This window comes from Electrophorus electricus, chromosome 6 (genome assembly GCF_013358815.1).
Source record: "Electrophorus electricus isolate fEleEle1 chromosome 6, fEleEle1.pri, whole genome shotgun sequence".
NCBI lineage: Eukaryota > Metazoa > Chordata > Actinopteri > Gymnotiformes > Gymnotidae > Electrophorus > Electrophorus electricus.
Window position 1 is genome coordinate 10,025,799 of NC_049540.1, and position 27,500 is coordinate 10,053,298.

General features: G+C 46.5%; 1 protein-coding gene across 2 annotated transcripts in view; it reads right to left on the reverse strand.

Moving 5' to 3' along the window:
* The window catches only part of LOC113586849 (disks large homolog 4), a 67,776-nt gene that overhangs the window by 37,804 nt on the left and 2,472 nt on the right, over positions 1-27,500 (reverse strand). Inside the window, exons 2-3 of one of the 2 annotated variants that reach the window (XM_035527545.1) lie at positions 7,898-8,059; positions 2,301-2,357 (exon numbers count right to left, since the gene is read on the reverse strand). In XM_035527545.1, the coding sequence (XP_035383438.1) occupies positions 2,301-2,357; positions 7,898-8,059 (219 nt within the window). The remainder of the gene's footprint in view (positions 1-2,300; positions 2,358-7,897; positions 8,060-27,500) is intronic. The other variant, XM_035527546.1, reaches the window with a different exon arrangement.

Here is a 27,500-nt window from a genome sequence, read left to right on the forward strand (position 1 = left end):
CCAGTTACACTTCATTAGGGGTGGGGCTAAGGCCAAAAACACTTAATTAGGGGTGAGACTAAGGCCAATTACACTTCATTAGGGGTGAGACTAAGGCCAATTACACTTCATTAGGGGTGGGGCTAAGGCCAGATACATTTCGTTAGAGGTGGGGCTAATAGCAGGTGCACTTCATTAGGGGTGTGGCCTAGGCCAGGTATACTTCATTAGGGGTGGGGCTAATAGCAGGTGCACTTCATTAGGGGTGAGTCTAAGGCCAGGTGCACTTCATTAAGGGTGGGGTAAGGCCAGGTACACTTCATTAGGGGTGGGGCTAAGGCCCGGTGCACTTCATTAGGGGTGGGGCTAAGGCCAGGTGCACTTCATTAGGGGTGGGGCTAAGGTCAGGTAATAATAAACATGCTAGGCCTGAAGCTGTTATTACTCAGTAAAGGTGTTATAGATGTAGTAGATTAGTTGTACTGTGAGCTGCACAGGGCATCTGGTCAAACTTGCTGTTCTTCAACTCTATAACTACACTGACCAAAGACCCATCAGTTACACCCCCACACACATATAACACACCCTATCACACACACAAACATACACACAAAGTTATTTTCTTCATTGCAGCTTGATGGATATGATCAGCAAACATTGGAGTTTGAACCAAGTTACTGTTTGTTAAAACTTTAACTTGTTAAAAGTGCTTCAGTGTGTTTCCTGCTGTGAGCATCTGGTGGATGACTGTGTGTGCCAGCATATGTGTGTGTGAATGTGCATTTGTGCATGTGTGTGTATGTGTGCTTGTGTGTGTGTGTGAATGTTTGTGTGCATGTGTGTGTCTATTTGTGTGTGTGTGTGCTTTCTCCTACTTTAAACAACTCGCAAATGTCAAGAGCAGCCATGGTGTTGCCACGGAGACTAGGAGCTCACTGTCGAAACCTCCTGTGAGAAATTTTAAGTGTGTGTCTCTACATGGGAGGAGGAAAGTGAGAAGAAGCATGAGGGAGAGAGAAAGAGAGAGAACCGCAGAGTGGGGAGAGGGGGCTTGTCTACAGGTTTCTATTGGTCAGTCAGTATTCTTTACAGCTGGGGGTTTGTGGGCTACTGAAGTCCCTCCCACTGCAAGTCTACAGCACCAAGTAACCAATCATAACTTAACGCTGACCTCTGCTGGAGAGGCAGCCACACTGCAGTAACCCAACAGAGAGATATTACATCATTATATGTACCACATAACCAAACATCTCCCCGCGTCAGCCCGAAGGTGTCAACTATAGCCATATCGTTGCCAAGGAGTCTCACTTCCTGATGTCAACTGTTTTGAAAATGGAAGATACCATAACTCTTATAGACCAAAAGGAAAAAGACAAACAATGTATTTATAAGGGAGTGAAACAGAGATGCATTTCCTATTGATTCCTATTTCCTGTTCCTGCCCAAAACACTACCACACATCATCATTTCTGAAAACAGTGATTTCCAACCTGCATACACTCAGTAATAGGAAAAAGTGATCTTTTTGTTGGGAGAATGTAAAGCAATTTGTATATTTGTACATTCATTTCAGTACATAAACAACAAATTCACTTTTTGTCCTATTGTAACACAGTGTACTTTAGTATTAATAGTGTATGGTACTTTCACTGTGAAAAAGGCATCTCTTTATCTTGAACTAGAGAGAGACAGAGAGAGGGAGAGAGGGATAGAAGGAGTGAGAGAGAGGGACAGAGAGAGATTTTGAATTGTAGATTTAGGTTTGCGGTGCTGAGATGAGTGCGAGTGTGTGCTGGTGGACCTGCTCCCAATAAAATGATGACTCAAGAGGTGACCAAAAGCTAAGCATCATGGGAAACATATTGTAAGAACAAAAAAGCTCCCAAAACAGTTGTTTAATAAAGGATGAGTGTGGAAGTGCAGCCTCATGAAGAGCATTAGGACGCAGGGGACAGCAGAGTGGTGTGTCATCACCGCCATTTTACGCAATAAAAACGGCAATTCCTGGGGTATTTTCAGCCCCTATTATGGAAGCCATTGTACTTGAAATCTCAACTGTAAATTGGGACTTCTTATAGTTTACTATCAAATACCCACAACACACTGCAAACTGTAGAGTACGGACAAGGCTACATTATCTGGTCTATGCCACAATGCAATGTGAAGGTCTGTTCAGCTCTCATGGAATGAAAAGAATTGCACAAACACACACACACACACACACACAAACATCAGAAAGTGTATACAAACGTCAATGTTTTTCTCATGTTGCAACACCTTCCCCTCTCCGGCAGAGGGCAGCAGCACTTCAGCACTCTTACCAGCGTGGAGACTGCAGAAGTATACAGAGGCGTATGGCCCGCCGACAGCAACACTGGCTGCAAAAACAAGAGAAGAGGGAGGGTGACTCAACAGCGGGAAGAGCCGGGTCATATTTCAAGCGTACACTCGGGGTGCAGAGCAGCAGGGAGACAAGCACCTACTGCAGGGTGAGATATTGAACATGGACAAACGCCACAAACCTTAACGCCTTTAGCCTTTAGCTCAGAGGAAATGTGCTGGGTTACAGATTCGAGGGGGAGACTGAGCTAGTTAACGGTGGGTCATGACGGTTGAGGTCGAGGTAGATATGGTTTAGCTTATATCTAAGGTAAGTTGGTTAGGCTTAGGGTACAGGGGCTCATTAGATGTAGGACATGTTGTTTGAGGTTAGGGTAGTGTAGGAGTAGGTTACATGAAGATTATCCTGGCCCAGTGCTTCTTAAACCCAGTCGAGCAGGTTTACGTGACTACTCTAACACAGCCATCTCCACGTGTGAGCTTATTACCCCCAGGCAGGTGGTTCACAGCAGAGCGGACTGCATAGAGGTGGAGGGTGGGGTCAGCGCGTAACGCCCCGAAGAGCGCTGGGGCGCTGAACCACTGAACCAGACTCAACAATTAAACGCGCCTTCAGCAGGAAGAGAGCTGGTGACAAACCTGTCTGCTGGTCAGAGACCAGCCGAGCTTAAAACCAGTCAGCTGTTAAGGGAACTCCAGAGAAGAGAGAAAGTAGAGAGAAAGCAGGTCCAAAAAATGTCCAAAAGCCAGCAGTTACTCTGAAGAACACAAGGAGCTACTTATGAGGCAGAAAGAGAGAGAGAGACAAACAGACAGAGGCCACAGAAGATCCTGTGCGCTGTTCCAAACAGTAGCTGTCCATGGTCCTGAACTGCTAAACCGCACTCCTTCCAACCAGCAGATGGCATTCTCCCCATCCAGTCCAAGCAGCCAAGGTTACGGTCGCTGCCATATCAAATCCTTTCAGAAGGTGAGTCCAGGAAGTAGGGCAGAGTTCCAAAAATAAAGGTAAATTCGGATAAGATCTGTCACTGCTCAGGTGGAAAGTTCCAGCAGAGCACTCAACAGCTCCACACATGGAAATTGGTAGACTGCCTTCAATTTCACAGCTATAAGTCGTTAGATCCTGCAGGATCGCGGTCCGGGGTCAGCGGTTGCTGATTCCCCTTGTAGTTATTCATAAGTTCAATTGAACATTCAACTCAATATCCCTTTGCATACAGTAAACATGCTCTTACGTTATGATGGTGCATCTTGTAACAGGAAGCATGGTGTTCCTTTCTTGTTGTATCATAAAACAATGCCCATGGACCAGGAGAGGGAGAACTGCTGACTTATGGGAAGGAATATCTGAACAGAAGTTGAGCAAACACCCTTCTGGTGTAGAAGACACAGCACGGTTAAAGAGCTGCAGCTACACGGTTCGGCGGGGAGCCTCAAAGCTCTTTGGATTCAGTGACACTTGTGAAAACAGCTGGGAAAAAAAGAAAAAAATGAATTGAAAGTATGGTGCAGATATGTGGTGGTGGGGAAAATACAGGCGAGGCGAGAGTATGAGCAGACCAAAGCTCTATAGGAGGAACTGTGTGTGTGTGTGTGCGTGCGTCATGTATGTAAATTTAGCTTAAATGGGCCTGATTCAGAGGTGTCATACGGCTCATGTCACGTGACCAGCCAGATCCATAGACATACACAGGGATGCACCAAACTGGGAAGCAATCTTTCTATAAAATTCATTATGGAAATGTAAAAATAAAAACACACCTAAACAAGCATGTAATAAAAGACCAAGACACACATTCACAGAGCACGGTTAGTGGCTGATAGACACACAACCCCACAGTGCTCTGGTGTGTAAGTTAGAGAGGTGTGTGTGGTGTGGTGTTAGTATGTGTTTTTCATGAAGACAGATGGTACCACAGAGACGGGGGGGGGGGGGGGGGGGTTAGAGACAGAGCGGTATGAAGAGAGCGAGACTGAGTGAGAGAGAGAGAGAGAGAGAGAGAGAGAGAGAGAGAGAGAGAGAGAGAGAGAGAGAGAGAGAGAGAGAGAGAGAGAGAGAAGGGGACAGTATCAGGAAGAATCATTTAGCTGTTGACCTTGAAATCCAAGCAAAAGCCCTTGTCTCACAAAACAGGTTAACACTCTTACTACAGCATGAAATAACTCCTGTACAGCTGTGCTGTCATTTACCCATCATCTTCATAACATTGCTTAACTGGAGTACTACCGACTATATATTATTTGGATGGCAGCCATTGGCATAGTTCACACTGAAGATGCTGGGGGCGTTGGGAACGTTGGGGACATATCCCTGACACTTTCTGAAATGGCGGATTTTGTCCCCACCACTTTTTTAAAAGTGCACTCTGAACATATTCCTGTTGGCTCTACAGGCGGGGAAAGGACATGTATTTCGTTCCCAATGACAAGATCAGACAACTTCACACTTCTGTCACACGATGCTGAGACAATGAACTGACAACTTGAAACGAAACATTTTTAATCACAATAAACAGAAAACAATTGTACTACAACTATATTTTAAACAACTGTACCGTAAACCAGAGTGCTGATACTTCCTGTACTGGTCAGTGCTGACATGCCATTGTGTGAAACCTCTTCCTCTCAGTCCCCGCACTGATTTCAAGGACTTGATTTCTTCGATGACACAGACTGGTGGGGCAGTTGAATTTAGTGCCACACTGGGTCCACATTCTTGTCCCTAGCACTTTTCACAGCAGAGTCACACCCGTGGTGGCAGTGTGTTCTCCAGCCAGCGCTGATGCTGTTACGGTGGCGGCATGGAAGCGTGTGTGTTGAGCTGGTGTGTGTGTTTCAGGCTCCGCACTGGGCAGAGCCAGTGGAACGAGAATGGTCCGCCACCCAGGAATGTCCAGCCAACAGCGATCCTGTGATCACAAACTGCCCACGTATGAAGTGCTGGATGAGCTTGGACACAAATTTAACGTCTTATATAACGGTGTGGTGTGTCTGCGTGTGCGCCTGTGCGTGCGCGCGTGTGTGCACAGGTGCTAAGTCTTACATTTGCATTGTAACACGTATTATGAACATCCTACCCAGCTGAGCCCAACAGAAGGGAGTTTGGCATTTTCCAAATGGACACCCGCACTGTACTTTCAGCAGGGTAATGTAACAGAGTGCTGAACGCTTGCAGGATTGAACAGACTTAAAACCCAACCAGGACTTGTGTGTGTGACATTCGCCAAATGCAGCAGTTCTCCTGCCTGCTCCTTGGACTGAAGACATTGCCGGTAAAACGTGCGCTGAGTTCGATATTCTACATGATGCAATGGCGCTTCGTGTGTTTCAACCGTTCGGGCCGTTTCTGCTGGCTTGCAACTGGTCATGTGACTGATCACATGAACAGAAATAAGGAAAAAAGAGGAATCATCTCCAAGACTTACAGCAGGAAAGAAAAATACTTTTCTAGGTTTCTGTGATCCTTCAATTTTGTTAGATTCTATCATGTCGGTGTATAAGCTAGGTTTTTAACAATGGTTCATCTGGGCTTCACACAGCATGGTTCGATGAGATGTAGAAAACTGCTAAAGGACACACACACACACACACACACAAGCACACACACACAGCGTGACTCACAAACATCTAACGGCACTGCTGGTAGAATAGATGGGCAAGGAGAGACAGAAAAAAAGAGAGACATGGAGCGTCCAAAAAATAAAAAAGGTGAGAGACGAAAAGACGAGGAATCCCGGGAAGAGAGAGGCAGGAGACACGGAGACAGAGGGGGAGAGGAGAAGAGCGAGATGGACAGAGAAGAGAAGTGCAGGGGGCGGAGACGAGGGGGAAAACCAAGGCTGGAGAACAGGAGCAAGGCACTGAGAGAGAAATATAGGGCAGTAGATCAGAAGCCCATATGCTGAGCTCCAGGATAAAAGTGCTTCTGAAGACTCAGTCAGAACCTTGGCCATTGTAACCTCCCAGTATGTGCGCACACACACACGGTAAAGTAAAACTAAAATCACTGCCACTGGAACATACTTTGAAGAGCTCCTTGGATCGTTGATTTAAAGCCTTATGGAAACTAAACCCACTAATTAGGTACATGTTGTGGGCACACAATATACATGTACATATATACAAGTTGGAGGATCTGGTGACTTGCCAGTGTTTACATGTACTTTGCCAAAATTTCTCACATTTTGATGTAAATTGGGAAGTCCTAGTCACGAGTAAAGATTGCGCAAGCCTTTCCCCCACTAATCACGAGGCTGATCTCATGCCCTTTATCAAATCTTCATTTCCCCACTTGAACGGTCGCTCTGACAAACACACTAGCGAATGCCAACCTAGCAAGCATAGCTACTGTGGTGTTTCTGTGGCCCTGTTCTCAAACCCAGCACCAGTAGGTTCATACATGAGAATTCCAGCTCTCTCCTCCCACACTGCTGTTTGTAGGTCTGCCTGAGGGCTGTGTTGAGCTGGGAGTTTCAGGCTGAAGGCTGCTTCTCAGTCATGCTCATTAGAATATTATAGCCCAAATCATTCTCATTTTGGTCTGGTAAGGGGTCTCGGCTGTCTTTTGTGCAGTGTTTCAGAATATTTTTATCTTGCTTTTTTCATTCGCATTTTGGAGGATGTGTAACGTAAATCAAGCTTGGTATCAAACATCTTAAATACTTTGCGCTGCGATCGTGGGGTTTGAAAATACCTGCGACGGACACGGCTAGTGAAATGGTTAAGTTGTTGTAAGCTAGCTGATCAAAGCGGTAAAATGAAGGCAAATATTACACAGGAGACACATCAATATTCATACATTTTCCCAAATAACTACATAATGCAACTCAACACTGTTAAAACTACAGAACCAGCTATGCCTACGGTCGGATCAAAGCCCCGATGCGCTGGCATGAGGGAACACAGCAGAGACAGAAGACAAGTGAGACAGCTGAGTGTCCTGCTTGGACCTCAAGTACACATTCTGGACAGCTGCTACTTTGATTATGAAAAGTACAAACTGATTCTGGATCCAGACTCAGGGACTGTTGGCTGAATGTTATGAGGCCCCGGTCTCTGGGCTCTCCTTGCCTCTCTGGTGAGGAAGACTACAAGGCAGACGCAGGCCCGGAGCTGAGGACATGCTAGAGGATGTGCGACGAAGGAGAGAACCGTGATAAAGGATGGTGGAGAGGGTGCCGTTACTTCTAGACTGGGCGGGCGGGAGAGGACAGGACGTGACAGGAAATGGGTGCGATACCAATGCGCAGCGTTCCGGACAGTGTGGAGGTGAAGATGGCAGGGACAGGCCTGATCCGCTACGGATCAGCATGGCATGGAAGGGGAATGCTGGACTGCTGGACTGCTGGACTGGTGCGGTAGCTATATCATCCAGTTCTGGATAAAAGGCATTTCAAAAGCTCCTTGGGGTTCTCGCTGTGCTAAAAAGGAAAAATCCTGTGTATTTCTATTTTAAACAGTATATGAAAATCATGTGCTTACAATAGGCATAATTTTATTAAAAAGACCTTATAAAATTAGCACTCATGTTTCTGTGTGTGTGTGTGTGTGTGTGTGTGTGTGTGTATTTCCTTACCTTTACAGGAGAGATGTGTGTGTGAGAAGCATAGCCGTGCATGGTATCCATGGCAGCCAAGTTTTTATCACTCATGTGAAGCATCTCGGCGCTCTTACTGTGGGCCAGGTGGGCAGGGCTATGCTCCAGGGGAGGAGTCTCCTCATCCTGATACCTGTATTTCTAGAGAGAGAGAGAGAGAGGGAGGGAGAGAGAGAGAGAGAGAGAGAGAGAGAGGGAGAAAATGATCAGCTACTTAAGCACGTTTCACAAACACATCATTTTGTTTTAAACTAACAATACAATAGAACAAAGAAGCCTCATCAATAAGAATTGATTAATTATTTTTACAGGATGAACAGGATCTTTTCCGTAATCCAGAGCCTTTATTTATTGATCTCACACGTCTCTCCCCCACATACCAGACATGAGCTCATAAACGTTTTCTGAGTCTCCTGTGTGCCCCTATGATATTCGCTGATGTATCGAATGTGTTCACAAAGAGGCAGTAACATTGTTAAGCAGATCACCAAACATTCACGTAAGACAAGCCAAGAGGGAGTTCACTCAGAGTTTCTCTAGAGAGCAAGGACAGGTCTCAGCACTCATGACAAATGAGCTGCACCTCAGACCAGTTCAGAGCATCTCAGACCAGTTTAGAGCATCTCAGACCAGTTCAGAACATCTCAGACAAGTTCAGAGCATCTCAGACCAGTTCAGAGCATCTCAGACCAGTTTAGAGTATCTCAGACAAGTTCAGAACATCTCAGACAAGTTCAGAACATCTCAGACAGGTTCAGAGCATCTCAAACCAGTTCAGACCATCTCAGACAAGTTCAGAACACCTCACACAGGTTCAGAGCATCTCAGACCAATTCAGAGCATCTCAGACAAGTTCAGAGCATCTCAGACAGGTTCAGAGTGCTCGGGTCACACCTCCACTTTGGTATAGTGTGGAACTGATCAGGAAGTAACTGAAGTGTATGAAGTCCTGGGTCCATAATGAATGTAGATTGCAGAATAACACCTGCTTAGAGGAGCAGTACGCACTGGTAACAGTACAGAGGGGTGAGGGGAGACAGGTACAGAGGAGTGAGGGGAGACAGGTACAGAGGAGTGAGGGGAGACAGGTACAGAGGGGTGAGGGGAGACAGGTACAGAGGAGTGAGGGGAGACAGGTACAGAGGAGTGAGGGGAGACAGGTACAGAGGGGTGAGGGGAGACAGGTACAGAAGTGTAAGGGGAGACAGGTACAGAGGGGTGAGGGGAGACAGGTACAGAGGGGTGAGGGGAGACAGGTACAGAGGGGGGAGGGGAGACAGGTACAGAGGGGGGAGGGGAGACAGGTAGTTGCATTCCCAGTCTCTGGGGGCGTAATGTGTTTTTCGAAGCTTGCAGGGTGTCAGGAAAGACTAGACAGGAAGAGTCTGGTGGGAATAATCCTACAGGTTTGCAGAGCCCTCACCCACACCAAGCAACTCTGTCGTGATACGGGTTCGTGTGTTCGAAGTTTATACGAGGACGTCCCTCTTTGACTGATGATTCTTGTTTGGGTTAAGCCTGGACTGCTGTGGTACACTAACCATGGACTACACCCAGGGATGGAGGGCGGAGCAGAGAGAGACTGAAGGTGGAGGGTGGAGACAGAGACGTAGGGGAGGGAGAAGAGGAGGAAGAGGAGGAGGAGGAGGAAGAGGAGGAAGACTGGAGAGAGCCCGGCCTGCAGTATTCCACCAGATCACATTACACCGCAGTACACGCGGCCTGCAAGACCACGGGACAGAGGGATGGAGAGAGGGAGGGAGAGGGAGAAAAAGAAATAAACGAGGGATGAGTGAGGAACGCATAATGGCCACAAGAAAGAGTCACAGCAGTGGAGAATAGAGGTTGTAAGAGAAAGATATCGGACAGGCTGTTCAAGTCCAGCCTTACCCATTCAAGTGAATCACTCCATGCATATGGAACGGGAATGTGGAGGACGAGATGCCATCTTATTTAAACCTTTCAGGAGGTGTTTGGAGCCGTGGTGAAACAGACACTGTGTAGCCAACTGGACCTGGATATAGTTGTGTGCTAGTGTGTGTGTGTGTGTGTGTGTGTCTGGTGTGTGTATGCGCTGGTGGTTCAGTTACAACATGCACTGCGCCACAGTCCAGGAGTGTTAACCTGGAGAGGTGAAATATAACACAACACGAAAACAGCACAACATTCCAGTCAAACTCAACACTATGCCGAGCTCAACACCACACACGACCTCTCGTGATCATTCATGGACGTTTAAGGAAATGAAGGGTTCTGAATTAAATCCGACATGAACTACTCACATGCGCTGAGGTAGTGAAATGCTGTAATTGCTGCATCTTTCCTGATGTCCTTTTAACAAGACATGGACACAAACACCAGTAAACACGCCAAACGCACGCGCGTGAACACGCCAGGACTGCAGCTGTATCGCGTTCAGTTTTTGTCACTTCGGATTCTTTTCTTTCTACTCTTTCTCTTTGGCGTTTCAAAATGGCAGCCCCTGCTCCTTGCTGCTTAGCTCATCGCATGATCCCACACTTGACCAATCAGCAGCAGTCACTACTGTAAGCCCCACCCCAAAAGTTCCAATCCAAGCCCACTGCAGTAGCTCCTTGACTTCCCAAAAGCCCCTACCCTGGAATACAGATAAACGTCTGGTTGGGAACTACCTTTAAGGGACTCACGCAATGAGTGTGAGGTCAAGAGTTCAACATGACATCTGTCTGAGCCAGTGGGAACTAAACCCCAGTGTTAGCACCACTCCAAACTTCAGAACCAGGACTGAGCCCTACACACACACACACGTAATCCTAACACCTAACACAGTTTTAATTTCAAGTGTGTGTACGTTTGTATGGCAGAGAGACAGAGAGAGCTGTTACAGATGTAAGGTGGGTGATATCCTATTGTTATTTCATGAGGTGGCCTTCCCTGTGTGTGTGTGTGTATGTGTGTGTGTGCGCGTGTTTTGAAGGTTACCCGCCCACTAACTTGTCTAACTGTCTGAGAACATTTTTGAAGTCTCATGTGTAGAGAGAGAGACACACACACACACACACACACACAAGCAGATCCTGAGTAGTGGCTGGTTACTGATTGGTCGGTTGTGCTGAGTGACAGCTAGCCTGTGGCTGTGGTATGGCCTTGGGCTAACAGCTCTTCCTGTAAGGAGCAGTGGGAAGGTTCCTGCAGAAGCTGATCCACAACCCTGCAGTCTCTAATAATGACTTATGCTAAAGAAGTAGTCACACTTACTTTAACATAGTGGACAAAGTGGAAGACTCTCTCTCTCTCTCTCACACACACACACACACACACACACACACACACACACACAAAATGACTCTTTCTCCCTTAATTTCACATACTTACACTCATTCTTACTGTTTTTCCTTACAGACATACACACTCACCCTCTCAAACACACTCATTCTCTCACATACACACTCATGCTCTCACACACTCATTCTCTCACATACTCACTCACGCTCTCACACACTCATTCTCTCACATACACACTCACACTCTCACATACACACTCACACTCTCACACACTCATTCTCTCACATACACACTCACACTCTCACATACACACTCACGCTCTCACACACTCATTCTCTCACATACACACTCACTCTCACATACACACTCACGCTCTCAAACACACTCATTCTCTCACACACTCACGCTCTCAAACACACTCATTCTCTCACATACACACTCACGCTCTCAAACACACTCATTCTCTCACATACACACTCACCCTCTCAAACACACTCATTCTCTCACATACACACTCACGCTCTCAAACACACTCATTCTCTCACATACACACTCACGCTCACACACTCATTCTCTCACATACACACTCACTCTCACACACTCATTCTCTCACATACACACTCACGCTCTCACACACTCATTCTCTCACATACACACTCACGCTCTCACACACTCATTCTCTCACATACACACTCACTCTCACACACTCATTCTCTCACATACACACTCACGCTCTCACACACTCATTCTCTCACATACACACTCACGCTCTCACACACTCATTCTCTCACATACACACTAACGCTCTCACACACTCATTCTCTCACATACACACTCACGCTCTCATTTCTTTTCTCTTTTTTAGTGCACAGGTGAGTAGAACACACTGTGTTCCTCGTCTATTTTAGCTCTGTTTGACTTTACTGTACAAAATGGAAAAGATCATTTTAATGACAACGAATGTTTTAAGGTTATAACTGCCTGTGCGCACACACACACACACACACACACACACACCTACACACGCACACACACACACACGCACGCACACATATGTACACACACACACATGTACACACACATGTACACACACACCCACATGATCATGGCAACTCCTCACGGATGGGTTTCCATGACATGTTGTCATTTCCTTTCTACTGCTAAAAAATGAGAGAACAAAATTGGCAACACCCAAAGCAGAACCCCCCCTCCACCTCCACTCTCTCCCTCCACCTACATCCTCTCTCCCTCCACCTCCACCCTCTGACTCCACCTCCATCCTCTCCCTCCACCTCCATCCTCTCCCTCCACCTCCATCCTCTCCCTCCACCTACATCCTCTCACTCCACCTACATCCTGCCCTCCACCTCCATCCTCTCCCTCCACCTACATCCCCCCCTGCACCTTCACCCTCTCCCTCCACCTTCATCCTCTCACTCCACCTCCACCCTCTCACTCCACCTAAATCCTCCCCCTCCCCCTCCACCCTCTGACTCCACCTCCATCCTCTCCCTCCACCTCCATCCTCTCCCTCCACCTCCACCCTCTCCCTCCACCTACATCCTCTCATTCCACCTACATCCTGCCCTCCACCTCCATCCTCTCCCTCCACCTACATCCCCCCCTGCACCTTCACCCTCTCCCTCCACCTTCATCCTCTCACTCCACCTTCACCCTCTCCCTCCACCTTCATCCTCTCACTCCACCTCCACCCTCTCCCTCCACCTCCACCCTCTCCCTCCACCTACATCTTCTCCCTCCACCTCCATCCTCTCCCTCCACCTCCACCCTCTCCCTCCACCTCCACCCTCTCCCTCCACCTACATCTTCTCCCTCCACCTCCATCCTCTCCCTCCACCTCCTCCCTCTCCCTCCACCTACATCTTCTCCCTCCACCTCCATCCTCTCACTCCACCTCCATCCTCTCACTCCACCCACATCCCATCCACACCCACTCATTCCTCTCACTGTTTTCCATTATCAGCTGTCACATGCACAGACCTACATGTCTCTCTGTCTCTCTCTTACACACACACACACACACACACACATGCACACACACACACACACAAATACACACACACACACACACACGCACACACACTTGCACAGCACCGGCAGAACAAATACACACCATTGTTCTACAAACAAGATATACATTGCAGAATGTGAACACAAGCAAACAGTTTCAACCAATCAGATATAAATAGTGCATGTACAGACAAATTACCCACAAATCAATATAAATTGTAATATGCACGCCCACACACACACACACACACACACACAGTTACAGATCAGATACAAGACAGATGCTATTTTGAACTGTCTTTGACAGTATACACGTACTGTACACAAAGACTGAATGTCTCTCAGTTTTGGACAGTGTCGAGCTGTCTCTGTGCCCTGATCTGCCTTTCCCTCACCCCATTCTGATGAGACAGATTGTGTGTGTTTCCATGTACTGCGTATGCACTATAAACACAATGTCTAGTTATATAGCACACACTTCTCTGTCTAAAGCCAGTGCACGGGCACTGTGGCATCTTGTGTTGGGCTCTCTGCAGAATCACACAGTAACGATGACATTAAGATGATGGGCTTGGACAAAAAAAGGCTTTCACTCGTAGACGCAACTGCATGATTTCGAAGGAAAATACTGCTAGTGCGACAATGCAGCTATACAGAGATCGCAGATTGCGATACATTGAGAACACTTTGGTAATCCCACTTTGTGACATGCTTCAAGACTATTCATGGACAAATTGAGTTATGTTTATCAAGTGTATGAATCATCAAAACTCCTACAAAACACTTGCCCGGAGCGTCTCAGATTAGACGTGCTGTTTGCAGCACACAATACCAAACTTTGTTGGTACTGTGGCTCTGTTAGGAGAGGCTGCCTGCCTGCTGCGCTATTCGTAGCACAAAGGCCAGTATCGCGATTGTGGGAGACGATATATCACGCCGCCCTTTACGGGAGCGGCAGAACCCAGAGGCCAGAACAGCAGATATAAGGCACCTGCCAGCCGGGCTCAGAGCCGGAAGATGGGAGTCCTAGCCAAACCCAAGGTCCCCTGAGCTTCCTCCTGGAGGAAAGGATGTGCACCATTGCTGGAGGGTCACTCCCCGCACCATGGTACGGGTGATACACAGCACCCCCCAGTCTGGAGGGGCCTGTTGATCTTTCAGCTGATATCTCTCAGCTGATACCACTAATAACACAGAGAAAGCCAGCTAATATGGAGTTCACAAACGAGCTGAAGAATATCAGCAACACACACGTGCCATGAAGAATATAAGCAAGGAGTAAAACACACACACTCACACACAGCTGCCATGAAGATTAGCCATTATTAATACACACACACACGAACACACACACCTGCCATGAAGAATATTAACCATTAGTAACACATACACACACACACACACACACACACACACACCTGCCATGAAGGCAAATAAAGGCAAACTTGATTTGTATAGCACATTGAACACAACCATGGTTGACCAAAGTGCTGTATGAGTTTGAAGAGTATTAGCCACCAGTAACACACACCAGCACACCTACCATGAAGACTATTAGCCATCACTAACACGCGCACTCTCTCTCTCTCTCTCTCTCTCTCTCTCTCTCTCTTTCTCTCTCTCTCACACACACACACACAGAAGCCTTTCCCCATCCAGTCTGAGTTCTTCTCAGGGTCTCTCCCTCGCAATGTCTCAGGGAGTTCTTTCCTGTCTCCTTCACCCTCAGCCTGCTACGGGTCTGGACACAGGGCTCTGTAAAGTAGCTGTGTGACAACATCTGCATGACAAAAAAAAGAAGCTGTTCAAACAATGTAACAGAATCGTACTGCGCTGAGTTGAATGGCCTTAGCCACCTTTATTGTGGGCCTGAGCTCCCAGAATGTTTATACACACCAGCAGTGCTCTCAAAAGGCTCAGTATCGTGATGTATGGGAGAGTGCAGGAGAGGGTATAGTGCACAGCAGTCAGACTGGGTCATATGGAAAGATAAACATAGAATGCACAGGGCGTAATAGGATGCTTAAAGCTAAGAGGTGTGTGTGTGTGTGCGTGTGTGTGTGTGTGTGCATGCATGCGTGTGTGTGTGTGTGTGTGTGTGGGTGTGTGTGTGTGTGTGTGTGGATGGGTGTTGATAAGGTTGAGTGCACATTGTACAAACATGCAACATAAAACCAGTGAAATAGAGTGATACCAGTAACTGATGAACATCATTAAATTAACAATATAGCACTATACACATGATTGTGTGTGTGTGTGTGTGTGTGTGTGTGTGTGTGTGTGTGTGTGTGTGTGTGTGTGTGTGTGTGAGAGTGATCTGTTTCTCTCCCAAGGTCATCATCTCATTACTTTGTTTATGGCACAGTATCTGTACAATAGCTCCTTTGTTCAGTAAACAAATCATGAAGAAAGATTAAACAAGTTCTAATTTTTTTAAAATCACAAGATAACATTCCCTCATAATAACACCCGGTGCTAATGAGCCTGCACAACCCAACTGTGTCTTAAAAGACTTCTGCGTTAGTTATTATCTAAAACGCACAAATACAAACGTCTCCTTCGTCTTTATCCGTCTCTCTCCTCAGCCATACACGAGGTTGTCTGTCCAGGACGGAGCTGCCCGCACCTGGCAGGAGCGCAACCGGTACACTGCTGGACCATAGCCGGAGCCTGCAGGGGGCGAGGCAGAGACCCTCCCCAGCAACAGCCCCGTGATGCGCGCATGTAGACAGCAAACCTGTCGACGGATCTGACGGAGTCTGTCGTGTCTTATCCCCCCCCCCCCCCCCCCCCCCCCCACACACACCGGCTGAGCTGTGCATAGGTTATGCCGTTAGATACGCGCGCGTTTAAACCGGTCACACGCCCTCCCACGCCCTCGCGCGCCGGCTTACCTTGCAGCCGAACATGAGCGAGAGAGTCCGGTTGCTGCACACGAGTTTACACTGGCACATCACCGGAGAAAAACACTTCAGATTCCTCAGAGGCGTCAAATTCTTCATCACATCCATGCCCATACAGCCGGAGTCCCTGTTCACTGGCGGGAGTCCCGCGGCAGGAGACACGGAGCAGCGCGTGAAAGAATGAAAGAGGGGGGAAAAGAGAGAGACCGCTATAAACTGCCGCGAGCGCCGTGGGATGAATAGGCTGTGCAGAGAGCGAGCGTACACTACAAGGTTACACATGTAAATTCCTACTGGCCTTACACAACCGCTGGGACCGTAGCAGTTTGGTCTCGAGAACACCGACTGATTCAGAATGAGTTTCCCTCCACTAAAGTATTGGGTGCGGAGATATACAATCTCTCTCTCTCTCTCTCTCTCTCTCTCTCTCTCTCTCTCTCTCTCTCTCTCTCTCTCTCTCTCTTCTCTGTTACTCACCCCCCCGCCCCGCAAAAAAACCAAAAACAAAACAAAAACACTCAACATAAAAGTAGATTAAAACAGAAAACACGCGGTTTAAAATGACTGAATTACGAACTTAACTACTGTTTCCTGTTAACGCATGCATGTAAGTCCACATCCAAACAGTTTAACAGGGAGATCACCGGTGCCTGCAAACTCCGGGACGGACCGGGCGTAGACTTGGCCCGTGGCGACCTCTGGTGGTGCATTTGGCAGAGCAACCCTCAGTCATTTTAAATGGCAGTCTGCGCGCCTCAATAAGGCCTTAAGTTGCACACGCCTGTGCAGGTCCAACTTAAGGCCTGTTCAATCGAACGCCTAAAATCCGTAGAAATTATACATCATTATATTAAAATAATAAAACGAAGTAACGAACCTAAAGTCATACGCGATTCTTTAGCATAAACCACCGATACTGACTACATCAATTTGTGCTTATCATATACTAAATAAACAGATATGATTTATAATTGAACGACATGTTTGAAGGCGGTGTTTAGTGAGTCGGTTGCTCGTTGTAGAACACGAGCTGTGCGTGGGAGGCGGGGGGCGCTTGATGCGCAAGCTCAGGTTGATGGGGGGGGGGGGCTAGGGTGGTCTACCGCGGTTACAAATACCGACCGTGAGGAGGCGCGAGAGAGACAGGTGAACGCGCTATTGTGCATTCATCTCAGGACCGACTGCAGCGCCACGATTCCCGAAGTCTCCGGTGACGTCGGTGTCCGAAAGAACACACGCGACCCGCATGAAAGGAACCCAACCGTGGCGCGTGGGGGACAGGTGCGCCCTTTCCGCCGGTGCCGCCTCCGCCTCTCATGCGCGAGGGGAAGCGCGCAGCGACGGCGTACAGCTAACGCGCTCTGCGAGAGACCGCCGCAGTCTTAGTCACTGGGAGAACCGTAGAAGCAAAAAAAAAAAAAAAGAAGCAGTAACTTTCGAACAAACCGTCCCTCAGCATAAAAATCGGAATAGCAAATGTATTTAACTGCAATGCTCAGTCAATGCTTAAGGACATCTGAGAGCAGATGTCGTCAAACCCCGCACTTTCAAGATCCCAAAGAAAATGCTGGCGCCGGCTGGAGAGCGTGAGCACAACGGAAGCAGTGGGAGTTGTGTGTGTCAGTTGTGCGTGCGTGCGTGGGTTTGCCCGCGTGCGTCTGTGCGCGTTTCTGTGTTAGAGGGCTGTATGGTCCAGATGACCACATGGTTTCCATGGATATACGCGCACAAAGATGCAGCTCCGACCTTGGCCACGATACCGAGGCGTCAACTCTTATCAGAACGAGCCTTCCGCACAAACGGCGTTTAAAAGGGGCCCGTAAAACACGCGTGGAATAGCTACGGCTGCCAACTGTGTCTGAATCTGACATTAGCAGCCAAGATTCATGTGTCTGCTGTCTAAACAAACTCTCTCTCTCTCCCGGAATCACCCAGAAAGCACTTCAGTCCAATACTATGTCTACATATAGTAAATATGAACTCCATCCATTTCTATGAACTGTTGCCTTTAGGTTACAATCGCCAAGCATTTTGGTTGGACCGAGTCGAAAAGCGATTTTCTTAATTTCTGAATGAACACGTATAGTGTACAAGACGTGACAGTTGCCATGGTGCGTATGCGAGACTGTACTGGACTTTCTCTCATCTCATATGCACGGAATGAGTAGGACGAGAAGTGCCAGACAGTTTCACACAGAGTCAGACAGACCCGAGCTTTACGACCTTTTCAGCAGTAAAACTTAAGATACTCGTTCGTCCATAAAAAGAGACAAGGACGTTCTCCTTCTGAGCACTGATATGCATTTGCTGTCATTTCAAGACAGCACAGGCAAAAAAAAAAGAGCAACATAGAAACTAACAAAGCATTTGAATCGACAGTCTGTGGTGTCCGGAGGACTGCATGAGGCAGACTGCTTTTATCTTTGCCTGACTCCTGACCCACAGAAGGATACCGTTAGAACGGAAATGAATCCGGAGAATTTCGATTTCACTTTGCCTTAACGACATTGCGCTATTACTAAAATTAACAGCAACGTTTATTCGATGAAAGAGTTTATTAACCAATTTCTTGCAGTTTGGAACAAAACAAATTGCATATGTTGAAAAAATGTAACACTCTGCCAACAAAAATAATTAGCACAGATGAATAGCAACCCTTTCTCAGATGCTTATGTAAGAGATGATCGCTGTAAAGAAAATTCTGATGGTGTAAAAACTGTAATTACTATGGTCTGATTGTACAACTGTCTTTGCCATTATCCACGGGGTATGTAAGTGTACGTGTGTTACACTGTATTCTTCCGAGGGAAAAATATAAACAGAAGACTTTAAATAAAGCAAGGCAGCACCGACCCTGGGTGGGGGATTCCCCTTCATCAAGACGCATATCTCCGCAGACACAACTTAGGCTGCACGCGCCGCGCGCACACACACACACACACACACACACACACACACACACACACACACACACACACACACACACACACACACACACCACCAGAAGCCACCATCATCATGATTGTTGTAATGATCATGCCATAGCACAGCTTTATCCACCAGAACACATCCAAGTCTTCCTCCTCTCCTCCTCTCCTCTCCACTCCTCTCTTCCCCTCTCCTCCTCTCCTCCCCTCTCCTCTCCACTCCTCCCCTCTCCTCTCCACTCCTCCCCTCTCCTCTCCACTCCTCTCCTCCTCTCTCCTCCTCCTCTCTCCTCTCCTCCTCTCCTCCCCTCTCCTCCTCCTCTCTCCTCCCCTCTCCTCCCCTCTCCTCCTCTCTCCTCTCCTCCCCTCTCCTCCTCCTCTCTCCTCTCCTCTCCTCCCCTCCCCTCCCCTCCCCTCTCCTCTCCTCTCCTCTCTACATCTCATTTTCCTTCCTTCCCAGTAATGTTTTCCACATCCGTATCTCTCTCACCTCACGTCTCTAAAGACCACAGCACAGCACTAGCTCATCTACACTAAGTCATGCTACAGACCCAGCAGACCCACAATGCTTCTCCACACTCCCAGTCCCTCATGCACCAGCATTAAGGGAACCGCCTGAAAGAGCGATACAGTCTCCACCTCCCCCCCGGCTCCCAGCTCCACCCTGAAAATCTCCACCTCTTTCCTGGCAGCTCCATGACCCTCGTGCCTGACTCCCCGCCCACAGGCCCGTGGGCTGGGACCACGGGGCCTGTTACATGAGCAGCACTGGAAAGTATTTCTTCCACAGAACGAGCGAGGCAGAGCTGAGCTCTGGAGCTTCTCCATGCCACCCTCCACAAAAGGGCCCAGGGTGAAGAAACAGGGCGAGAGAGTGAGCAGCATCAGCCTCAGCTAGAGCTGAAGGTTTGGTACAAGCAAAGTCAGGAACAGTCCACTAGACTGTGGGGCTGCGTTTGATCCGAAAACACCAGGACCAACTGTTAGTCTGTAGAAATACTTGTATGGTTCCATGTTTGGGGGGGATGTTCCACATAACTGCATTCACATGTCACAAGATCACTGTGAAAGAAAAGAATTAATCATATCACTGACAAAGTTCTCTTACACACTATTCTCTATACTGTGGGCATGTTCCTGGACGTGGATTAAACCTAGTCCTAGAATAAATGGTGTCACCATAGGAAAGTCCTTTAGAGTTTGGGCTTAATCTGGGCCTGGGACACCATTAACTGTGATAGTTTGTGAGTATACATTAGCATATAGAGACACACAGTTATGCATGAACTTCCTCAGATCCATTAGAGCCCTTGACTGCCTCAGAGCTCTGTGTATAATGAGCAATGCAGCACTATAGCACTACACAGAGTGCAATCACTGAACTCTCTCATCATTAGTTCATTGCAAAGACCTGTACTATACAAATCAATACTGTATACAATTCATTATATCGCTCTGCATAAACACACACACACACACACACACACACACACACACACATACACACACACACACGCGCACACACACACGCACACACGCACGCACACACACACACACACACACACACACACACACACACACACACACACACAGCCATGCTAACTCCTGGCTTTTTGTGTTGCTAAAACTCACTGCTTGGCATGTTAGCAGTGCAGGCTGAAATATGCCTTAAATCAGCCTGGCAGATCCAAGAGCTATCAAAGCTGATCAATAATAGGGAACAACTAAAGGCCTTCTCAGGCTTCTCGGCGTGCTGACGGAGGAGTGTGTAGGTCTGTTACTGTGTGCTGTGTTACTGTGTGCTGAGTGCTGTGTTACTGTGTTACTGTGTGCTCTGTTACTGTGTGCTGAGTGCTGTGTTACTGTTTTACTGTGTGCTCTGTTACTGTATGTTGAGTGCTGTGTTACTGTTACTGTGTGCTCTGTTACTGTATGTTGAGTGCTGTGTTACTGTTACTGTGTGCTCTGTTACTGTATGTTGAGTACTGTGTTACTGTGTGCTCTCTTACTGTGTGCTCTGTTACTGTGTGCTGAGTGCTGTGTTACTGTTACTGTGTGCTCTGTTACTGTGTGCTCTGTTACTGTGTGCTGAGTGCTGTGTTACTGTGTTACTGTGTGCTCTGTTACTGTGTGCTGAGTGCTGTGTTACTGTTTTACTGTGTGCTCTGTTACTGTATGTTGAGTGCTGTTACTGTTACTGTGTGCTCTGTTACTGTATGTTGAGTGCTGTGTTACTGTTACTGTGTGCTCTGTTACTGTATGTTGAGTGCTGTGTTACTGTTACTGTGTGCTCTGTTACTGTGTGCTGAGTGCTGTGTTACTGTGTGCTCTGTTACTGTATGCTGAGTGCTGTGTTACTGTTACTGTGTGCTCTGTTACTGTGTGCTCTGTTACTGTGTGCTGAGTGCTGTGTTACTGTGTTACTGTGTGCTCTGTTACTGTATGCTGAGTGCTGTGTTACTCTGTAACTGTGTGCTGTGTCATACACAACTGGAACCTCTTTGCACACAGTCATGTCGAACAGTCATCAGTGGGAATGAATTAAAGATGGAGCCTCCTTTTCTCTCTCACACATGCAGCATTTCCCATGATGCATTGCATCAGGACTGACCATTATGTAGACCTACATCTAAGCGCCAGGAGAGCAGGAGAGAGTGAGAAAGGAGAGGGAAGAGGGGAGAAAGAGAGGGAGGAGAAAGAGACAGAGAAAGAAAGAATGACAGAAAGGGTGGGAGGGACCCCCACCCGAGCCTGGTACGTTTCCATGGTTACATCTGCAGGGGTGGGGATTCCCTAACAGTTACCTAGCAGGGTGGCAACACACACACACACACACACACACACACACACACACACACACACACACACACACACACACACACACACACACACACAGAGCATGTACAGCGTATACAGCATACACCCACACACACATAGCTTGCATGTATACAGCGCAAAAAGATACGCAAGCCCAGTCTTCCAGTCCAAGACAGGTTGGGAATAGTGCACTAGCAAACTCCAGCCTGTGCAGGAGGGTGGACCATGGCACTACACTTTAGGGCTTCAGACTGAGCTCATCAGACCATTACCAAACGATACCCACAAACTGCATTACCTAGTATCTGACCATCTGAGAGGTGCATTGCTGCATATGGACCCTAACAGAACAAAAAAACAAATGGTAAGGCTTTGAATAGGGGTGTAGTGAAGCAGGTAAACGTAGTTCTCGGTTCCACAGTCATCACATTTCATCACTTTTTCCCAAAGTATCCACTCAGTACCAGGAGTCGGGGAGGGGCTGAGAGTAGAGGGAAACACTGGTCGAGCCCTACACTATGCAGCGCTGTGCCACTCCAGGACTGGAATCGGATTTGTGTGTTGGACCACTGCAACCAAGAAGTCTCAGAGAACAGGAAATGACATCACAGCTGTGTTTTAAAAGCAGTCTGATGCATAGACAGAAGTACAGTACAGAATGTACCAACAGTGAACTCTCAACACTCAAGCTTTCTCTGACCCCCAGACCAAAGAGCCAGCTCTCTGGGACAGCAGCCAGACCATCCATGGTATCTTCCTGATTAAGAGTCTCCATCACACCAGCCTCTCCTTCAGGGATTGACAGTCTCCATCACACTGCCATCACCTTCAGGGAGCACAGCCCTGCACTTCACGCTCTCCATGTGTCCTTCACATATCCAGCCTTCATCCGGGGTCACACCTGTGCCCCTCACCAGGGCTTCACACTGGACATTGTACCATCCCCTCACGCCAGAGGGGCTTCCTTTAACCATGAGCATACTCCCGATGGGCTCACTGTACTGTCCCACTTCTGACACCATTTGTGGCAAAGGTTGAGGGCAGTGACCACACCCAGTTTCAAACTCAGGTCTCACGTGTGGTATATGCTCTGAAATGTCACTCAGAACAGCCCTTTAACCTTCCTGAGCGATGGTCTCTGTCACTCCGCTACATTCAGTTTTAAGGAGGAGACCTTTCTCCAAACAGCCTCTCCGCAGCTAGACGTCTGCGGGTTTAGCATCGAACTCAGGAGGTCTGCAAGTTCCAGGAATGTTTGTTCATGTTCATCATCCAAGCCTCGTTTTCCAGAGTGAAGCTTCCAGACCCAGACCTGTGGCATCCGCAGGCCGCTCCACAGTTTCACTGCGTCCCAGACCCTGACGCGCCTCGACCAGGAAGACGGAAAACATGGCTCAGGAGAGCTGGGACCTGAGGGCTGTTTGGGATTTCGATCTTGGATTTCACCTGCAGTTCTAGGTCCCTCTGCCCTGCCCTTCACACTTCATTAAACTCTTCTGCTAATAATGAAGCTCTCCATGAGCTGGGGTAGTTGGACAGGGAAGACATCTGAAGCTGAAAAGCCTCTCCTTAAGTAGCGTTCACAGGATATGTTGCCCCGCTGAATCAGAACCTTCTCAACCCGCCTCATGTTACAGTGCCAAGGCACGGCTGAACAATCTTATATAATAGTAAAATACATTTGAATAAAGATCAAAGGCGCTCTTTGCCTATTTTTGATGTTCCGTGTCTTTGTTAAGAGGAGAGCAGCAAAGCATGAGAAAGAAGCACATCACAACGCCCTGTGGTTCGTGAGCTTACTGATATGTGTAAATGAGACTCCCTGTAATAGAACATGGAACCAAAACACCCACAGGAAGCAGAGTGCTGCTGTTCTAGGGCTCTAACCAAAGCAGTCTAACATGCCCTCAGTTCCAGACGGGAAGTATGGGTCTCTCAGGCTCCAGTGCAGGACCGTTACTCACTCCTGGTGTGTTTTTTGACAGTCCCCCATCAAACCATTCGACAGTATCTTAAATAAGTCTGACAGAACAGTGGTTCTGCTGTAACTGCTTTAAGAGGTGTGCACAAGTAAAGTTTCTTAAACGTAGCATTCTGTAATCTACTCACACACACACACACACACACACACACACACACACACACACACACACACAAATACATAAATACAAAATAACAAATGCACAGCCAAAATAACCATATAGAACTATGGAAGAAATACACTGCAATAAACACAGTAATAAATAAAAAAACAAAGAAATATACAAAGCAAAAACAGGAATACAGCACACACACACGGTCAATGGTACAAATACTCTCAAATATATGCATAATAAACACACACACGGTCAATGGTACAAATACTCTCAAATATATGCATAATAAACACTCACACACATGGTCAATGGTACAAATACTCTCAAATATATGCATAATAAACACACACGAAATATATGCATAATAAACACTCTCACACACACACACGGTCAATGGTACAAATACTCTCAAATATATGCATAATAAACACACACACGGTCAATGGTACAAATACTCTCAAATATATGCATAATAAACACTCACACGCACACACACGGTAATTGCAAACTCTCTACCATACTTAGTGGTCAACAATAAACCAATCCTTCTCCCTACAGCTGCCCATAATGAATGCTATCAGTAAACACAGTAACATTGGGAAACTTTCACTTCTGAGCTTGTCACTTCATATTACTTTGGCACAGTTGCCATTGGAAACTAGTTGCTTCTGTTTGTCAGTTTGGAGATACTGCTTGAAAGCCCTATGATTTCATATCCGTGCCTGAAAATGACAACATCAACAATATCATGACAGATTTTTTTCCCCATAAAAAAACTACCAGTTTATGTATTTTTGCTTTTTTTGCATGTAATCTAAATATGTTTACAATAGTTCTTTGGTCCTTGATACTCACATATCATTACATGTATATAGAAAAGTGGTACCAAGGAAAGTGAAGGACGTCTATGCTGGCAGGCTACTGCTGGTCACTGATGAGGGATGTTCCTGAAAACATACACCTGTACATATTACAAGTTCATATTTTAAGTACAGATGCATGCATTTTAGGAGTAATAGCAACTTTATTTATGGGAGAAATGTAACACATGGTATATACTTATTGTAAAACATAACTGCTGTCATTTAAAAACCATGCCAAGAAATTCTAAAAACAGTTTTTAATTTAGCATAAAAGTACTATAAGGTCCAACTATTTTAGTCTGTGGGACCAAAAACATAAAATGTCGTTGTTTAGCACACTGCACATAAACATAAAACACATTAAGTCCAGTGCAGCTTTCCAGTTAATAAAATATTGTTTTATATTGCTGTTCAAGTCTATCCAATTTATTTACTTGAGAGTTAACCTGTTTATATCTGTAATTCCCTGTTTATACACTTAATTCCACTTGTTTACTGAAATGAATGCTTAGTTGGGGCTGTGTGTTGGGACAGAGTTAAGACTCGTGTTAAGGTTAGGGCTTGATTTAGGGAGGTGGGTTCTGAGTTAGGAGCATGTGGAGCAGGGGTAAAGTTAAGTGTTGGTTAAGTATGCATAGGTGTAAACATGGATGTCTTCTACAGTACATATGCTTCATTAAAGGTGCCTTTTCCCTTTCTGACCAAGTGACGAGCGTGTAGCGACTGGGAACTCTATTTAGAAGAACGCTGGATAGAACTGGTTGAACCCATCCAGACTGGCCAAACCCATCTAACAGCAGTGATGAATTCACGTAGCTTTCTTCTGCTCGTCTAAAAACACACCAGAATCGCAGCCAGCGCCTCAGCACATACCACACAGAGTTCAACCCACAGAAACTTTGTCAGGAAGGAACTAGGCGCAATTAACACTTATACACGTTTCACCTCACAAAAACGCACACAGACAGGTCCACAGATAAATGCACAACTCCAAGGCCACTTCACAAGTCGCCCACAGGCCCTGACGGAATGAACAGTCTGCACTTCGGCCAAATATACGACCGAAACGCGAGACAGAACGAGAGATAACAGGGAGAGTTAGCATAGTACTGTTAGCAACATAACTTAGCTGACCTACAGTAGGAAGAGAGGCTGTCTCCCTCTGAAGGAAAGAGGGTGCCGTGACCCGGCACTCTGGGGTCCCTGGTTTCCTCCAACAGTGCAAAAACATGGTGGTTAGGTCAACTGATTTCCCTAAATTGTTCTGGTGTGAGTGTGTGTGAATGATTGTGTGTCTGCATGGCCAGTGATGGATGGCGCTCTGTCCTGGGTGCGATCCTCTCTCCGCTTCTCAGCACCCAGTCGGATGGCACGTAAAAGCTGAGTGTTGATTGTAAAGTGTCCTTGGGTATGAGAAAGGCACCATGTAAGTGAAATGAATAATAATATATTACTGTTGTCACAATACCAAAATGCTTGTTTCAATACCATCATGAATTTTGATATTGATACTATGGTATAATATTTTCAGGATACCAAAGTTGGTTTGTTTCAATACAGATACCAAGTCATGAATTCCATAAATTTTGTAAAAAAAGAGGAAACATTCTCAAATGTCATTACTGCGCTTGATTTCAAGCCTGGACAATGTTTCAGTCAAAACTTTACATTTTTAATATTTCTCTGTATGCTTTGTCAGCATCTCTGGGTTATTGAAAAGCACCATATCAATCTTATGTATTATTATAAACAATAAACAAGGGCAGTGGTAGCTCAGTGATTAAGGTATGTGACTTGTAATTGGAAGGTTGCTGGTTTAAGTCCCACCACTGCCAAATTGCCACTGTTAGGCCCCTGCAAGGCCCTTAACCCTCAATTGCTCAAATCGTACTCAGTCATAATTATAAGTTGCTTTGGATAAAAGTGACAGCTGTAAATGAAAGCAATGGCATTCAAGGGAAAACAACAATAGCTAAAATAAAAGTGTCTCAAAGATTATGGTAATTAATTTGTTATAGCAGAGGGTCAAATTAGTTGTGAGATGCCATACTTAGAAAAGATTTCCATCTAAAACTGACTAGATATATCACAATCTAAGACTATGTAATATTACTGACTAATGTTTCCCAAAAACGAAGAGTTCCAATTCTCTTTATAAAATATATATGAAATATTAAATGGGCAATGGCCAAATCTGGGTGTAAAGATTTTTATATCTGTATACGTGGTACGGGTATAAAGTCAGGCTTGTAACTTCGCTGTCCAAGAAAAGCATGTGTGAACTGAATCACGTGTGTTGTGGCTTCATGGGGTGTTGCGGTGACTTATTTACCAGCTTGGTACATATACATGTTTGAAACATCCCTCCCTAGTTATGTGTATATGGTGGTGTGAGCCCTGTCCGGATTAGTTTATGGACGGACGTTTGTAACGTGAGACGTTATACTCGTACATCTGGACAGCAGTAAAATGTGCGTTGTACATTAGTGTGCCGGTTTTTCTACAATCCTGGATGTTTGCGGCAGTTTCAACGTCTGGGATAACAGAAACAATAATTTACAGTTATGTTAGTTGAACAGCTTTTAAAATCAGATCTTTAAGGAATGTAACTAGCAGGCAATGACTCATAGGCGTACCGGTAGCTGGGATTCGAATCTCTGCTTTAATGAGCCTGAGATACC